An 18,951-nucleotide genomic window follows, 5' to 3' on the forward strand; every position below is an offset into this window, starting at 1 on the left:
GTGGCAGATCTTTGAAATAAAAAGCGAGGGGCAGGACCAACATGCTTTCATCTTCATAAGTATACACACAAACACTTTCAGCATGTTTTCATAAGCTTTGCCTCTGTCGTCTCTTACAGTGTAGGCGTCCACAGTGGAATGTGTAAAGAGCATCTAATAATTAATGTAACATGAATGGCTCTGTGAGGTCATGCACACAGGAACACATTAGTCTTTGGTCTAAAGAAAAAGTGTACATTATTCAGCGTGTTAACTACGGTTGGCAACTTTTGATTTAAAAAAAGATTGTTGATCCTTTCGCAGAGCCAGAAATAGATCAGGACGTAGAAGCCACAGACTCCGGTGGGAGCACAGCTAATAGCAAAAGCCTTTTCGTTGCTTCTGTGGTGTAATGGCTCTGGGATCCTCCTCTCCATCTTCAAGGCACAAGGACTTTTATTTCGAGGAAGCATCGGTGGCAAAATGCGTGCCCCTCAAAGCCAGTCCTGGCCATCACCACTACTCCAGAAGCTCTGGCACATGCCTGTATTGTCAGCGTCTCTCCAGCCTGATGTTATATAAAACTTTTGCTGAAGCTTGAGCCTTGGCCCCTATGAGTCTCCATCTTCAACTCCCCACAAAGCCAACCCCTTGGCCTTCTTCCCTTGGGGGTACCCCAGCTGGAACCCCCCAACACTCTGCTTCATCCAGCCATTGTGGGCGTGTGACTTTACTGTGGGAGTCTGCTATAGACCTCCAAGCTAGACTGAAGACTTGGATGGAGCCTTGCCTAGAGCATTTTACCAAATATTCTGAAATGAGATATAGTAGTCATGGGAGATTTCAACTACCCTGACCTGTTGGCACTCAAACTGACCTAGGCGCAACCCCATTCACAACCAGTTGCCCAGAAGGAGGGTCCTCACCCTCAGCACACCTTAGGGCTGCCCCAGCAGGGTGGGCCCACTGTTAATGACTGCCTTCGGATAGATAGGTGCTCCCTCCCATGGAAACCAGCTCCAACTGTGGCAAAGATCCTTTTCTTCATGGCTGGAGCTAGCTTGCCAAACCAGGCCCTGCCAATAGGCTGCTGTTCTCCAGGCGTATCTCGCAGCCAGCAACAGCCCTGCTACTGCTGCCTGAGCACATAACCAGAACATATGTAGCACATCAGCCCCTGGACTGGGATATTTCCAGCATCTATTTTAGTGCAGTCTATATACATCTTATTTAGCATGCATTCTTCTTCTTCGTGGTGATCACTCATAGCTAAGTAAGATTGTCTTCCACAAACACTGTCTTAACAGTGAGTCTAAGTGACTGTGAAGGCCAATTTTGGATCCACACGTCCTTCCACAGTGGGGACATAGGTTTCTGGACAGGAGTTGATCATGGTGAGGGTTTGCCAAATGTGCCTTCCTCTTAGCATGTTTCTCCCTTTCGTCCTGAGTTTGAGCATCTTCAAAGTCCATAACACCTTTGGTAAAGGCTGTTTACCAAAGGTGTTATGGACTTTCAATTGCAGCGTCCACAGGCCGGTGTTTCCCAATTGTCGGTGTTTATACTACTTTTTTTTAAGATTTGCCTTGAGAGAGTCTTTAAACTTCTTTTGCTGACCACCAGCATTACGTTTTCCACTTTTAAGTTTGGAATATAGTTGCTTTGGAAGATGATAATCAGGCATCCACACAACATGACCAGTCCAACGAAGTTGATGTTGAAGAATCATTGCTTTGACACTGGTGATCTTTGCTTCTTCCAGTACACTGGCATTAGTTTGCCTGTCTTCCCAAGTGATATATAAAAAATTTTGGAGACACCATTGAGGGAATCTTTTGAGGAGTTGGAGATGGCATTTGCATTAAGTGCCATCTGGATTGTAGCTTTCTTTTAAGTTTTGCTGAAAGGATGTTTTAAAGTTTTCCTTGCTCCTGTAAGTCTGGAACTTTTTTCCACTCCACTAAGCCTGCTGGTCCCTTAAGTAAACTCCCATCTGTGTATCACATTGCCAGCCTAATATTACCCAGGGGGCACCTCCTTCATGTCACCAGTTTTCAGAATGACTGCCCACAAAACACTAGGAAAGTTCAAGTGATTTATATCTTAAACACTTCAGAATGGTCAAGTGTGGAAGATCATCTGTTCCATTTGGCAGGAATCATCCCCTCAAAGAGGTCAACCATGGCTGCAAATTGCATTCAATTCTGGCAGAGAGAAAAAATTGTTATAAGGGTTGTTGTTTTTCTTTTTCTTTTGAAAAATAAACTCCTCTGCACAAAATGTGTGCGTTTTGGCAGGCTTAAGCCACCTTGGAGGAGCCGCTTTGCCTGAGAAGAAAGCACCCGCTTCTGTGAAAATTAAAGTTATAGCCATTTTTAGATTCCCTGTTATAGTCAGTGGGGAGCAAGCAAAACTTAACACATTCTGACAGATCTGATTCGGCCGCAAATAAAATGTTAAGTTGGAAAGGCTCAAAGTAGATGTAAAACAAGATCAGGTTTCTTCCCAATGCTACACAAAAGAGGTCAATCTGTGGTTGCCCCCACCCCAATAAATAACACACAGAGGTTTGTATTATGAAGATAATGTGTTCTCCTCTCTACAATATCAGTTGCAAAGTTCTCTTTTCCTCTTGCTCAGCAGTAAGACTACACAAAATTGTTGCTATTGTGTCTAAAATCCAGGATCATTCTGCCACCTGCCACCTCTGTCTGTGTGAGAGATTCTTCTCCCTCCATTTGCTTCCTGGTGCTTACCCTAGTTTTGCACACCACTGTACACAGTTGCTTCAACAAACCATATTTCTTTTGTAAACTAGACATTGATGTCCTAGTCTGGGGAAGATCTGTAGATCATGGTTGTGAGGCATCCTAATTCCGGGAAGTGAAGAGGGTTAGCAAATCAGCCCAGTGGGAATGGGAGAAACATTAATTCCCAAAACTCCCAGTTTTCAGTCTATGATTGGCAGGAAACAAACATTACATCTGCACCAGACCCAAGTTTCTCTGTGTTGGGAATGGGACAGATAATGCAAAGGCAAAGGGGATGTTTGATGTATTTGGACGTTTTGCTTGTTGAAGGAGGAAATTTTGTCCCAATTTTTATTAAGGAACACAAGTGAGTTGAGGTTTATGTTCTGCAAATAGATGTAAATATATCCTTCGGCAGGGTATCAATTTGCTAATGGGGCCCTTTAAAAGTCCAAGCTGGAAATAAAGGTTATTGATTTCAAAATGGCTCCACTTTATAAAAGAAAAATAGATTTCATTTGTGTCACATTTCAGAAACTACAAATGCCATTACAGGGTATAATTAGACCCCACAATGATAACTTCTTGATTGGGCTATCGGGCATAGCTGTCAACCACCCCTTATTTGGCGGGAAAGTCCCTTATCCCAGCGCCGTGTCCCGCTGCTGTCCCTTATTGATGATGTTCCTTAAATTTCCCGGGTTTCAAAGGAAGCAGCTCCTCTCCCTCCCTCCCTGCCGGCCAGGGAGGAGGGAGGCTCCAACTGTGTTGCTTGGCTGCGTTGCTCACCCAATAAGGAGTCTAAGAATGACTGGGGGGTGGAGCTTGCATGCCTTGTGCCGATCCAATCGGCCGCGTTGCCTGGGGACTCGCCTTTGCTCAGCGCTTCCCAGTGAAGAGGTGACGGTGGTTTCCCTTGCTGCATCCCCTTTGCCGGGTTGCTGCGCTGTGGGAACCACCACTTGAGGCTTCGTTTGGCTGCTGGCTGGGCTTTCTGCCTTTGGCTCGGAGGGGCTCAGAAGTTGAACAACCTGTGCCCTGAAAATCCCTTATTTTGGCTGCTGATCCCTTATTTTTGAGGCTGCTGGTCCCTTATTTTCAAATCTGTAAGTTGACAGCTATGCTAAGCCCAGGTGAGCAAACAGAATAGATCCACAGGTCAAATGCAGGACTCGCAGAAGAATAGAAAATAAACACAAAAAAAGGCTGAAGTGAAATACTGGACTCATAGGAAGTAGTGGAAGGAGAGTGGTCCAATATACCTCATCCAGAAGAAAATTTCAAATAAGAAAAGGGTGTTGTAAGCTTGCACTACAAAAGTTGTAACTACTGTTTCAGGCCAAACCAGTTTGGAGCAACATTAACTTTCTAGGGACGCCTGCAGTCATTTGCAATGTTTTGCTTTTGCTTGGGTTTTTTTGGTTTTTTAGAAGAATGTGCCAATTTATTATTATCACTACTGCTGGTACGGCTATAACTAAAAGAGGTGTACTCCAGTGCTCTTGGTGTCGCCAGAATGTTAAATGTTTTCCGTATCCTGTTTTAAGGACTGACTTGAGATAGAACAGACCCCAGTTATCTTAGGTGTTTGGTAGCTTCACTTACCATTCATTTCAAGAGGGGGGAAATTGGATCCTTAATAACTTAGTAAGTTAAGTGCTTTTCATTTTTAAAAATCTGAAAAGGGGGGCATTTCAGACCCCACAGGGCAGCTGACCTCACAGTTCTCGTGGCGTTTGGAGTGGGTCTGGTTTGCAAAAAATATATTAAAAAATTTACATACATTTTAGACAGCTTTGGGGTTTCACGTCAACACTATTAGCACTGTGTATTTAAAAGCCACTGGGGAGGTGGGGGGGGGAAAGAAATTTCCAGTTCTGCAAGCAGTTCAGAAAAATGACTCTGCACATTTAAAACTTTTCCCACAAAACTCTACATAAGTCCATGTTATGAAACAAAATCCCTGACTCTGCATGCTAAACATTGAGGTTTTTCTCCTGTCTACAGCTTTCAGCCGTGCCCCTGTTCCAATGGCAGTGGTCCGAAGGGAACTTTCCTGTGAAAGCTACCCAATTGAACTGCGCTGTCCAGGAACAGATGTTATCATGATTGAAAGTGCCAACTATGGCAGGACGGATGATAAAATCTGCGACTCTGATCCTGCTCAGATGGAGAATATCCGCTGTTATCTGCCAGATGCCTATAAGATTATGACTCAAAGGTAGGTGTTTGACATTCTTGCGCGGTGGATTTTGTCTTAATCTTGCTTGCTATTTATGAACTTCTGTGTTTGTATGAGGCTGTATAGGCTCTTGGAATGTCTGTCTTGGAGAGACTAAAACCATTCCGCGAAATGGCTGCTTCCAGAGGCCAAATATTTGTTGCACAGCAACCCTGTGGCCCAGACCATTACTTTGAATCCCTATTTGATATTAAACCCCTGCCACCCTGGTTTCTTGAACAGATCAATTTCCCTTACTCTGCTTATCTCCGTGCTTTTCCTCTCCCTCCAGCACACAGTCTTGCCCCTAAACTTTGGCTGAGGCTTCCTATGACAATAGCCTGATCAGGAAATTGTGAATTACTGCTCATTAACTTCAGGTGTGTCTTGAATGCATTAGGGAGCCAGTGTGGTGTAGTGGTTAAGAGCGGTGGACTTGTAATCTGGTGAACCGGGTTCGCTTCCCCGCTCCTCCACATGCAGCTGCTGGGTGACCTTGGGCCAGTCACACTTCTCTGAAGTCTCTCAGCCCCACTCACCTCACAGAGTGTTTGTTGTGGGGGAGGAAGGGAAAGGAGATTGTTAGCCGCTTTGAGACTCCTTAGGGTAGTGATAAAGCGGGATATCAAATCCAAGCTCTTCTTCTTCCTAGACTGACCTCCCACGAGAGGTGTGGACTCTCCTTTTGGAGGTTTTTAAGCAGAGGTTGGGCGGCCGTCTGTCCTGGATGCTTTAGCTGAGATTCCTGCATTGCAGGGGGTTGGACTAGATGATCCTTGGGGTCCCTTCCAACTCTTAAGATTCTGTGATTCTTGACACCTGGTCCACCACACCTGTAGCCTTTCAGTGTTCTCCAAACTGGGACCCCTAAATAACCCTTCATATTTCTACAGCTTTTTTGTGTTCACATTCTCTCAGCAATTGTTACAACCGTCCTCTTAAGATCAGGTGGATGCAGCGGTTGTCAACCTGTGGGTCCCCAGATGTTGTTGGACTACAACTCCCATCATCCCTGAGCTCTGACGGGAGTTGTAGTTCAACAACATCTGGGGACCCACAAGTTGAGAAAGGCTGGAGCCTTAAGGTCACCAAGTGAGTTGATGCCAGGGTCCAAATTCAAACTAAGAATATCCAGATTCATAACTTACCTTTAGGACTGTGACAATTTCTCCCCACCAACAGAGGACCTACTATTTTCAACAGCCACACCTGGCTCATCTTCCTCTTTTCCCTTCTCCTTTCCTCTTTTTTTAAAATAATAATTAAAAAAACCGGAACCAAAACCTATACCCATATCATTCTGCTGGTGCAACCCATCTTAGATCAGGACATGAGCCTAATGTGTAGGACTCCTCCCACCAGTTGAAGATCAATGCACTTGCATCTTACTAAATATTCCTTAGATTTGTATCCTCAGTGTTAGAAATCCCTCAGGCACCAAGCACATTTTGCAACTGGTGTGGGTCAAACTGCAACCACATGGAGATCTCTGGATGCCAGGTGGACAACTGACATCTCCATCTGGCTGGCCCCTCCAGTTTTCTTATCAGGTAAGCAGAATGGCTTATTTATCTCCCACCTTTTTCTCCAAGACGTACATGGCTCACCCCCCTCTTAGTTAATCCCTACAACTGTGAGATAGGGCAAGAGGCTATGACTGGCCCACGGTCACCCAGTGAGCTTCATGACTGAGTGGGGATTTGAACCCTGCCCTCCCAGGTCCTGTCCTGACACTCTGACCACTAGACCACACTGGCTTGAGAACTTCTGCTGTGGGGCAAGTATATAAATTAAGTAGTAAAAAATATGGGGAAAGCAATATGAAGGGTCTGAAACATTTTCCTTCAAACTTGAAATTTGTTTTATTCTTGATTGTTTTATTTGATGTTTCAATGTCTTGTAAACTGCTTTGATTTTTTAAGTATTTGTTGTTGCCGTTTAGTCGTGTCCAACTCTTCATAAACCCGTGGACCAGAGCACGCTAGGCACTTTTTAACAGTGTGTGTGTGTGTGTGTGTGTGTGTGTAGTGTGTGTGTATATATATATAGCAGTATAGAAATGAAGTTAATAATAATTAATACATTTCATTGGAAAAAATGGTGCACACATTGTGACAACTGCAACCTAGGTTTAAGGTGCCATTTGGTGATTAGTTTATATATCTGTGTTTCTAACACTGGGTATCCTTTATGCAATTCTGAAATACCTAACGCCTCCCAACTTGAACAAACTTAAGGTAAAGGTAAAGGTACCCCTGCCCGTACGGGCCAGTCTTGCCAGACTCTAGGGTTGTGCGCCCATCTCACTCGAGAGGCCGGGGGCCAGCGCTGTCCGAAGACACTTCCGGGTCACGTGGCCAGCGTGACATCGCTGCTCTGGCGAACCAGAGCCGCACACGGAAACGCCGTTTACCTTCCCGCTTGTAAGCGGTCCCTATTTATCTACTTGCACCCGGGGGTGCTTTCGAACTGCTAGGTTGGCAGGCGCTGGGACCGAACGACGGGAGCGCACCCCACCGCAGGGATTCGAACCGCCGACCTTTCGATCGGCAAGCCCTAGGTGCTGAGGCTTTTACCCACAGCGCCACCTGCGTCCCGGAACAAACTTAATTGTATGTAAAATATAAACTCAGTACATACACACACACAAGCAAACACATGGTGCATGGAGAATGCAAACATGAAAATGTGATTCTTGAATACGGCTGATTATTCAAAAGTGACATTGATATGATTCATCTGTTAAATGTTTGCTGAATCTTGACTAATTTTTGTTTGCAAAGGAAGTTAGAACTTTAAAAGACTGTCATTGTTTTATTTCTAAATTTCTGGTTGTTTACATTTGTGGTAAAAAACAAAACAAGATGCACTTTTCATCGGTTTATTTGTAATCCCCATTAATTTCAGTGGTGGGACCGTTTAAATACTAGGCTAACCTTCATCCCAGAATAATCATTTTATAGCTGAGCCTCTCCTCTGTGAGATTTATTATAATGGGAAATGATGGCGTGCTGTAACCGGAGAGTCTTTGGCCTTGTGGTTTACATCTGTAATTTTTGTACTGTATACAAAGTTGCTTTCTGTGGACATTTCAGCTGTGGGATTATTTATCTGTCATTTGTTAATCGCTTAGCTGGAATGCAGGATTTGTGCATTTCAAAAAAAAAAATATGTGTTTGGCTTATCTGGAAACATCAAGTTCTTTGGGAAACAAATGATAATAAAAACAAGCCTGGGTTGGAGGAGGGGATTTGTGCAAGCGCACATGGACCTGTGCAGTCTCGCACCTGTGATGTGTTTAGATTTTTCTAATGCCTGAGCAGAACATCTGTGTGACCATGGTTAAGTCAACAAAGGGTGCTTTGAAAACCCAGTATATCTAGGGAACCAAGGACTTTGGGATTGGGTGCCTATAGCGCTGTAGTCTAAACAACGAAGTCTCTTGGGCTTGCCAATCAGAAGGTCGGCGGTTCGAATCCCCGTGATGGGGTGAGCGTTGCTCTTTCCCAGCTCCTGCCAACCTAGCAGTTCGAAAACACACCAGTGCAAGTAGATAAATAAGTACCGCTGCAGTGGAAAGGTAAACGGCGTGTTCATGCGCTCTGGTTTCCGTCACGGTGTCCTGTTGCTCCAGAAGCAGCTTAGTCATGTTGGCCACATGACCCAGAAAGCTGTCTGTGGACAAACGCCGGCAACTCCCAGACTGCAACTCCCAGCAGCCCCCAGGCACCCATGCTGCTTGGGTGCTGATGTGCGTTGCAGTTCAAAACATCTGGAGAGTCCCAGCTTGGCAAATGCCACATTAATTTATACAAATGGTGTCTCCGTGTGAAAATTGTCCCAGTACAGTGGTGCCTCGCAAGATGAAATTAATCCGTTCCGCGAGTTTTTTCGTCTAGCAAATTTTTCGTCTTGCGAAGCACGGTGTCGGATAAGTTTTGGAAAAGCTTCAAAAATCACCAAAAACCTCAAAAAAGGCTACCACACCGCGTTCCTTGAGTTGCTCCTCGAAGTCAAGTCGCAACTGTATTAACGGTGTTAAGAAAAAGGAAACAAACTTGCAAAAAACGCAGGACATTTTCGTCTTGCAAAGCAAGCCCATAGGGAAATTCGTCTTGTGAAGCAGCTCAAAAACCGCAAAACCCTTTCGTCTAGCGAGTTTTTTGTCTTGCGAGGCGTTCGTCTTGTGGGGCACCACTGTATGTTTTCTTGCATGGAGCAAGCATCAATGATAAACTGGCCCTGAAATGATATGCATATTTTGTCAATGGGTGCCTGGTTTCTAATAGCGCATGGGGCATGGAAATCACCATCTGATTCACCTGCAGGCGCTAATCGATGAACACGTGTGCGTGAACAATCTTTGAATGACCATAGTTCTTCCCTGCTTATGCACGGTTTGGGGTTCAGGCTTTCAGTATTGGGCCTCGCTATTGGTTGATGAGAAAATAGAGTGTGTGAAACAATACAGTAATAAGCTTCATTTTATTGTAGTATCATGTGTTAACACCTTGCAAGATGTTACGTTTAATGTTGGCATCACTCCAAAACACTGATTGAGTTTTATCGAGTCTGATTTCTTGGCGTGGAATCAGTGGTGACCAAAGCCATAATAAATTGATATTAGGCTGAAAACCAAATCTATGCCTCAATGGAGAAGCTTTCCCTGGTGGTGAAACCCCAGAACAGGGAGCTCCACAGTCTTGGTGCCGCCACGCAGAAAGCCCTTTCACTTGTCCTCACCAATGTCTTCTTAATGGGAAACACAGAAGGGCCTCTGCCCTAGATGACCCCAGGGGGTGGGCAGAATAGTATAGGAGGAAGCAGCTCTTAAAAGCATTCTAGCCCTGAACTTCTTCGAATGTTTGGAAGCAAATCATTGGCCTTGATTTGTGGAGCAGTCATAAGCTCCCTCCAACTTTTGATGGCAATTTGTACCCACTGAAGTTTCCAGATGCTGTTACTGAGTGGCCTGTCAGGCTTGAGATTGAACTTCATGATAGGATAGATAAAAGGAGACTCAGAGGAGATATGATCGCCATCGTCCAATATTGAAAGGGCTTTCACATGGAGGATGGAGCAAGCTTGTTTTCTCCTGCTCTGGAGGGTACCAGTGGCTTCAAGTTACAAGAAAGGAGATTCTGACTAAACATCAAGAAGACCTTTCTGGCGGTAAGAACTATTGGACAGTGGAACAGACTCCCTCAGGAGATGGTGGGCTCCCCTTCCTAGGAGATTTTAAAGCAGAGGTTGGATGGCCATCTGTCATGGGTGCTTTAGTTGAGAGACCTGAAGGAGCGTCTCCACTCCTATCGTTCAGTCTTTTTCAATTATACAAATAACATAATTAAAAACACCCTATTATGACTAGGTTCTGTTGTCTTGGGACGCGGGTGGCGCTGTGGGTTAAAGCCTCAGCGCCTAGGGCTTGCCGATCGAAGGGTCGGCGGTTCGAATCCCCGCGGCGGGGTGCGCTCCCGCTGCTCGGTCCCAGCGCCTGCCAACCTAGCAGTTCGAAAGCACCCCCGGGGGCAAGTAGATAAATAGGTACCGCTTACCAGCGGGAAGGTAAACGGCGTTCCGTGTGCGGCTCTGGCTCACCAGAGCAGCGTTGTCACGCTTGCCACGTGACCCGGAAGTGTCTCTGGACAGCGCTGGCCCCCGGCCTATAGATGTGAGATGGGCGCACAAACCCCAGAGTCTGTCAAGACTGGCCCGTTCGGGCAGGGGTACCTTTACCTTTACCTTTACTCTGTTGTCTTAAGTCCCTTGTTCCAAGTCTCCTGGTGCCTTTCACAGTCTCGCTTTATACTAGCACACATTCGAAGGACCCAAATCACGTGCAACCCTGGCCAGATCTTCCCTTTTCAGGGATGAATGCATCCAAAGTTATCCAACAGATCTTACCAAGTTTCTCCTTAGTTATGACCCACTTATAGTTTCACTAAACGCCTTTGGCGGTGTTGGACAGTTTTACAAATATTTCTTATAATCCGTTAGTGGCGAGTGCATAGTTGAAGATGTTTATCATTATTTGCTTCTTTGTTTACAAGGAGGTCAGATGGAAATATTTGGAGCAACTCCTCAGGCATCTTTTAACGGCCAAATTGGCAAAAATTGAATTCTTGTTAGCTAATACTGAAAGTAACCATGCTTTTTCACTGGCATTTGTATGATGAAATTTCAAATCAGTAATTATGTTGGATTGTTTTAGTGATTATTTTAAAAAGTGTGTGTGTGTTGTGCATGTGCACATACGTGTGTGTGTGTGTATTGCCACCATTTTTTTGTAATGTGGTTTAAGGGAATCAAAGGACTGAATGATTGTCCCAGTTTGATTGCACATAAACTTGACTGCACTTACTTTTCTTAAAATATTTCTAGCACATATTTTGGGACAGTGTCCCTCCAAGGTGGCTTCCAGCAATAAAATTTACAAAAGTGGGAAATAAAAAAATATAAAATCTAAAACCATCGGATTCACAAACACAAGTAAATACCAATAAGACATAGACAGCAGTAACAACTGTCCAGCCAATAAAAATATCAATCAAAAAAGTCCCCAAATGCCAGCTGGAAGAGGAGTGTCTTAAAGGCCCCCCAGAATCCCTGAAGTGTGGAAGCCTGCCACAAATTCACTGGCACAGAGTTTGAAAGCCATGGGGTCACTATAAACAAAGCTTTCTCCTCATAGTTGGAGACTCTGAACTGTCTTAAAAAGCAACCCCCATGCAGTGTGCAATGCAGTAGTCAATGGATGTGACCAGGATATAGGCTTTATGTATAGGTTAGGTCTCCCCAGGTAGGGAGGTATACTGTTAAGTTGTGGGTGAACATATCAGACGACACAGCGATTCTTCAAACCGCTCTTGTTTATTCACAGGCCAGAACAGAACTGAACTGAAGGGTTCAGCCAGCCTGCTTATATAGAGCTCCACTAGAACGCAACATTAACCACTTTCTGTAACTATCCAATCACTGAATGTCACTTTCAATCCCTTATTTGCATATGTGGACCTGAGTGAAAACTATCTACAGTATCCCACTGCTGGCCCAGGGTGAGAACTTCAGTACATAACATATACCTGCCCCAGGATGTTTTTCCACTTCAGGCAAAACTGAAAATACCACCAGCTTCGCCGCAACTGCTGCCTCCTCTGTTGCCTGTCCTGCGTGGCGGTGCGTGCCCAAAGGAAGCCTTCCCCCTGAGGCAACTGTTTCACGTCACTTCATAGGTAGGCCGGCCCTGCCAGCCCAAGCTGATCAAGTGTACTCCTTTTTTTTTTTTATAATAATTTTTATTACATTTTTTCCAAATTACATAGAGAACAAAAAAAAGACAGAGCTAAAGACAAAAAGAAAGAAAAAACAGAAAATCTCAACCATTTCGGCAACTTATTTCAAATTTCCTTTGGACTTCCCCACATCTCCCACATGAGTGCATTCTTGATAATGAAATTTGCCAGCAAATTATACCCTTATTTCATGTGTTTCTTTACATTTTCAGTTGCAATTTAAGTTTAAGTCTCTTATTCTCCAATTACTCTAAAAATATAACATAATATCCTTTTTACCCGTTTAAACTTTGATTCTTTCATAAATATTGTCAGTTTCATAGATAATAAAATTTCATTGCTGGGGCTAACGTTCCCAATCATACGACGTCTTATGTTTCATACAACTTATAATACTTCTGCAAATAGTCTTTAAATTTTTTCCATTCCTCCTCCATTGCCTCTTCTCCCATGTCTCGGATCCTTGCAGTCATCTCGGCCAGTTCCATGTAGTTCATCAATTGCGTCTGCCAGTCCTCCAGTGTGGGCAAATCTTGGGTCTTCCAGTGCTTAGCAATAAGGATTCTTGCTGCTGTTGTAGCATACATAAAAAAAGTTCTATCCTTTTTTAACACCTTCTGGCCGACAATGCCCAGAAGGAAGGCCTCTGGTTTCTTGGGGAAGGTGTACTTAAACACCTTTTTTAACTCGTTATAAATCATTTCCCAAAAGGCCTTCAATCTTGGACAAGTCCACCAGAGGTGAAAGAATGTCCCTTCAGCCTCCTTACATTTCCAACATTTATTGTCAGACAAATGGTATATCTTGGCAAGTTTGACTGGGGTCATGTACCACCGGTATACCATTTTCATAATGTTTTCTTTCAAGGCACTACATGCCGTAAATTTCATACCGGTGGTCCATAACCTTTCCCAGTCTTCGGACATAATATTGTAACCAATGTCTTGAGCCCATTTTATCATGGCTGACTTAACTGTCTCATCCTGAGTGTTCCATTTAAGCAGCAAGTTGTACATTCTCGATAATACCTTGGTCTTTGGTTCTAACAACTCTGTCTCAAGTTTCGATTTTTCCACCTGGAATCCTACCTTTTTGTCTAGCTTAAAAACCTCATTAATTTGGGCATAGTGTAGCCAATTTTGCACCTTATCCTTTAGTTTTTCAAAGCTCTGCAACTTCCAATTACCTCCAATGTTTTCTATTATTTCCCAATATTTTGGCCAATGTGCCTCCATATTGGCTGTTTTCCGAGCTTTGGCCTCTATTGGTGAAATCCACCTCGGAGTTTTACTTTCCAATAAGTCTTTGTATTTTTTCCAGACCATATATATTGCTTTCCTGACAATATGGTTTTTGAACATTCCATATGTTTTCCCCTTGTCATACCACAAATACGCATGCCAACCTAACGAATTGTTAAAGCCTTCCAGATCTAGGACATCAGTGTTTTCCAATAAGATCCAATCCTTCATCCAGCAGAAGGCCGCAGCTTCATAATATAACCTTAAGTCCGGCAGGGCAAACCCCCCTCTCTCCTTTGCATCAGTTAATATTTTAAACTTTATTCGGGGCTTTTTGCCCTGCCAGACGAACCTAGAGATATCCCTCTGCCACTTTCCAAAACATTCCACTCTGTCCACGATCTGCAAGGCTTGAAACAGAAACAACATTTTTGGCAAAACGTTCATTTTTATAACTGCAATTCGGCCTAACAAGGATAATTTCAGTCTTGACCAAATTTCAAAGTCTTTTTTAACCTCTGACCAACATTTTTCATAATTATCTTTGAATAGATTCAAATTCTTAGAAGACAGATTGACCCCCAAGTATTTCACTTTTTTAACAATGTTTAGTTCCGTTTCCCTCTGAAACCCCTCTGTTTCAATAACCGTCAAATTTTGATCAAGTGTACTCCTGACTACCAATGCCACTAGGGCTTCCCTAGTGCTGAGTCCAGGAGAATTCTGAAACTGAATATTTGGTCTTTCAAGGGGGGGGGGTGCCACCTCCTATTGACCCACTGGTAAATCTCCTTCCAGAGCCAAGGATTTTGCACCTTGCAGATCTCAACCTTGATTTAAGCTCCGTTTATTTGCCCACATCTATTCCAGAACTTAGGGACGCGGGTGGCGCTGTGGGTTAAACCACAAAGCCTAGGACTTGCCGATCAGAAGGTCGGCGGTTTGAATCCCCACGACGGGGTGAGCTCCCGTTGCTCGGTCCCTGCTCCTGCCCACCTAGCAGTTCGAAAACACGTCAAAGTGCAAGTAGATAAATAGGTACCGCTCCGGCGGGAAGGTAAGCGGCGTTTCCGCGCACTGCTCTGGTTCGCCAGAAGCGACTTAGTCCTGCTGGCCACATGACCCAGAAGCTGTACGCTGGCTCCCTTGGCCAGTAAAGCGAGATGAGTGCCGCAACCCCAGAGTCGGCCACGACTGGACCTAATGGTCAGGGGTCCCTTTACCTTTTATTCCAGAACTTACTCCAGGTATTGTCTTAGGATTTCAGCTGCCTCTCTGAGACCAGAGGATAGAAAGAGAGGTAGAATTGTGTTGACAGTGCAACTCAGACCTTGGGGTACCGCCCCCCCCCAGCAGTTTCACACAGAACGATGTTGAAACGTGTTGTTTGCAAGAAAGGCCCCACCTCTTATCTGGAGCTTTTCTGAAGACTTTTTTCCTTCCCTCTCCATTACTCAAAGGTGATTCTGCGAACCCCACACATTCCCCCTGCAGCTGGCTTCTGTTCTGCAGTATCTGATTAAGCAGTTTCTCAGATTAAGGAACAAAATCCCAAACCCCTGACCCCCATCATTGTGTGAGCTCACGGCACCTTCCCTCTGTGCGGGAGAAGCGCCAAAGCTGCTCCTGTCATTGTTTCTGTGGCGCATCTGAGGCTTGTTGAACACAGTGACGGTTAATTAATACCTGTGGAGGAACACTTCAGATGAGAAAGAGTTGTCACTGACACTTTGTTCTGCCGCCTGAGAGAGGTGTGTTGCATTTCTTTAATCAGCCTGCCATGGGTGGGTGCAAGAGCCCAGAGCAAGAGTTTCTTTTGAGTGCCAGGTAAAGGCCAAAATGTGCTGAAAACCGGAGCTGGGGACTCTTCAGAAAAGTAGCCTGGCAAAGGAGGGGTGAGGGGTGGAATACTTTCTTGGCTCTAACTGAGAGTAGCTAAGTGAGAGCCATTTACCGTCCAGGTCAGCACTGCAATTAGCCCCTTTGCTCAGACAGAATAATAATTTATTTGAGGTGTATAACTGGCCAGACCAGCAGCACCGTGATTCTGCAAACGAGTATGTCACTAAATGACTTCCTGCCGGTGAACATTTTTATCTTACCTGTGAATGTGCCTACAATTTTAAGTCTTATTTACACGGATAATTGGGATGTATTAATTTTATACCTTTTAACCTCACACCTAGACAGCATCTTAAAAAGTAGAGACATCACCTTGCCAACAAAGGTCCGTATAGTAAAAGCTATGGTTTTCCCAGTAGCGATGTATGGAAGTGAGAGCTGGACCATAAGGAAGGTTGATCGCCGAAGAATTGATGGTTTTGAATTCTGGTGCTGGAGGAGACTCTTGAGAGTCCCATGGACTGCAAGAAGATCAAACCTCTCCATTCTGAAGGAAATCAGCCCTGAGTGCTCACTGGAAGGACAGATCCTGAAGCTGAGGCTCCAAGACTTTGGCCACCTCATGAGAAGAGAAAACTCCCTGGAAAAGACCCTGATGTTGGGAAAGATGGAGGGCGCAAGGAGAAGGGGACGACAGAGGACGAGATGGTGGGACAGTGTTCTCGAAGAGACCAGCATGAGGGAGGCAGTGGAAGACAGGAGTGCCTGGCGTACTCTGGTCCAGGGGGTCACGAAGAGTCAAGCACGACTAGACGACTAAACAACAACAACAAAACCTCACACTGCCTCTAAATTGTTCACGGCACCATGCAGCAACCGTATCCCAGTCTTTCCCTCCCCGATTCACAGAAGCTCTGTGAGAGAGTGCCAAGAGATAATCCCGTAGCAATAGTTGGGCAATACTTTTATTAGGGCCAACTAGAAGTAAGCTTTCAGGTTCAACAAGCTGGATGTTCTGCAAATAAAATTTTAAAAAATTGGCAGTGAGGGGATTCTAAAGATGCAAAAGCCAAAATCTGCAAATTATAATAGTCTTAAAATGGATCAGGAGACTTAATAGTTTAGGCTGTGCTTGGTGCAAATAAATCTTGGGTGGTCTGTTTTGGAAAGCACCGAACGTAGCCGTGCAAGAAAGTGATCATAGAACTGTAGGAATATTACAGTCTACCACCTAATTATGGTACTTTGCCTATAGGGGAATGAACATGCATTCCAACCACTGGATTAAGCTACCTAATTTGCCTTCAATTGACTTTTGCACCACCTGAAATTAATCTGTAGCATTAACAGAAAAAAGACTGTGCTTTTCTTTATTTCTTTATTTCTGCTCACAGGGGAACCCAGTGTTCATTTAGTGCTAAAGACAGAGCCAAGTAGCTGCTCATGTTTATATTTTCAAAGGAAGACTAACCACTGTTCTTGCAGCAAGCAAATTCGAATCTAAGTAAACTGCACAACACATTCTACAGTGGTATCTTGGGTTACATACGCTTCAGGTTACACACTCTGCTAACCCAGAAATAGTGCTTCAGGTTAAGAACTTTGCTTCAGAATAAGAACAGAAATTGTGCTCCAGCGGCACGGCAGCAGCAGGAGGCCCCATTAGCTAAAGTGGTGCTTCAGGTTAAGAACAGTTTCAGGTTAAGTACGGACCTCCGGAACGGTTGTTTTAATTTTGGTTATATATTTTGTGGTTTTATAATTTGATTTTGTTCTGTGAACCGCCCTGAGGCCTCCGGGTGTAGGGCGGTATATTAATAATAATAATAATTAATAATTAGGTCCATACACATTCTTTCAGATGTATGAAGAGGGATAAAGTAACAAGCTGTTTGTGTCATGAACGCCTCACTTTATCTCCATGATTCTCGCTGTACGGCTGTCATTCCTCACCCCCCACTTCCACCCCACACAGTTTCTGCTGGTATGATGAAAAACCCCAGTCCCCCGTGGTGGGAGGCCTCGTGCAAATTGCTTGCTGCATGCAGCTGCCTCCGCATTCTTGTATTCCACGCTCGGATTTAAGAGCAATATCTCGTGAGCGTTTTGTAATCATCCTGCTTTCAGCTGCGGCGCAGTGTGATGATCAAGAGAGCAGCAGATGGTTTTAGAATTGTAAATCCATTCTCCTGGCAAATTGGAAAGGACGCACAAGAGCTAGGTGTGCCTTGCCAGTAATATTGTATATTTCTTGGGGCTGAGCCAAAATATGCAGGATACAAAGAGAGACCTCTTTTGCCGTTTCTATTTTTTGAGGGGGGGGAGAGAACGCTGTGAAAAGTGCTCATTCCGTGATCCCTCAGTGCCCACATGTAACCAGTACATTAAGCTTCACCTTCACTCTAAGGGGACTTAATTTTATTTGCATGACATCAGCAATTAGACAGGTATGTTTGGCTGCCCGGTGTCATTGTACCATAATGTCCAGTATCTGCTCCCTGATTTAATGGGATATGTTGAAGAGGAACGGAATAGGGAGAAAACCTGAAGCGGAAGCAAAGTGGGCATCAGTGGGGATGATAGGGGCTTAGATCAGGGGACTACGACATGAAAACAGAACCAAAAGAATATGCAGTTTAGCTCTCATATTACCATATTTGTGAGAAATGGATATAGATGAAGTTTCGCCGTAGTCAAGGTTGTCTGCAATGGACTTAACGTTATTTTAGTCTGAATTTTCGGTTTTACTGAATTTTGCCCAAGACTTCCATCCGACTACAGTTTAGCATATAGCTGGAAATCTTTAAAAAGTGGGTTGAGTGATGTTGTGCCTAACAGCAGTGGGCAATGCATTTGACCCTTTCATTCTGGACAAAAGGTAAGAAGGCTGAGGCTCAGAAAAGGGAGACCATCACAGGTGAGATGCTGTAAGTGGCCTTCAAGACTGAGAATAGGTGGGAATCCAGTTGAGGTTTTAGGAGGAGGATTTTATATTCAGTGATTTAGTGGTGGCACCATGTGTGGAAGAAATGTGTCCAGATCGATGAAGCTGGGAGATGAAATTTTAATGGAACTACTTCTCCATTATATTCAGGATAGTATGTGCAAGTGTTGGTGTCATTTTGTAGACAGCTAGGTGCCGGTGGTTCGAATCCCCGCAACGGAGTGATCTCCCGTTGCTCGGTCTCTGCTCCTGCCAACCTAGCAGTTCGAAAGCACGTCAAAGTGCAAGTAGATAAATAGGCATCGCTCCAGCGGGAAAGTAAACAGTGCTTCTGTGCACTGCTCTGGTTCGCCATAAGCGGCTTAGTCCTGCTGACCACATGACCCAGAAGCTGTACGCCGGCTCCCTCGGCCAATAAAGCGAGATGAGTGCCGCAACCCCAGAGTCGTCCACAACTGGACCTAACGGTCAGGGGTCCCTTTACCTTTATGCAGCTTCTTAGTAGCTTTCAATACTATTAACCATGGTAACGTTCAGGGTGATACATGGGTGGAACTGTGGTCTAAACCACTGAGCCTAGGGATTGCCGATCAGATGGTCGGTGGTTTGAATCCTCGCGATGGGGTGAGCTCCTGTTGCTCAGTCCCTGCTCCTGCCAACCTAGCAGTTCAAAAGCACG

General features: G+C 44.6%; 1 protein-coding gene across 22 annotated transcripts in view; it reads left to right on the forward strand.

Moving 5' to 3' along the window:
* ADGRL3 (adhesion G protein-coupled receptor L3) overlaps positions 1 to 18,951 on the forward strand; it is a 574,776-nt gene that overhangs the window by 224,949 nt on the left and 330,876 nt on the right. For all 22 annotated transcript variants that reach the window (XM_082206024.1, XM_082206018.1, XM_082206034.1 and 19 more), the window contains exon 4: positions 4,737 to 4,950. In XM_082206024.1, the coding sequence (XP_082062150.1) occupies positions 4,737 to 4,950 (214 nt within the window). The remainder of the gene's footprint in view (positions 1 to 4,736; positions 4,951 to 18,951) is intronic.

The sequence above is a fragment of the Podarcis vaucheri genome, assembly GCF_965113315.1.
Source record: "Podarcis vaucheri genome assembly, chromosome: 17".
Classification (NCBI taxonomy): domain Eukaryota; kingdom Metazoa; phylum Chordata; class Lepidosauria; order Squamata; family Lacertidae; genus Podarcis; species Podarcis vaucheri.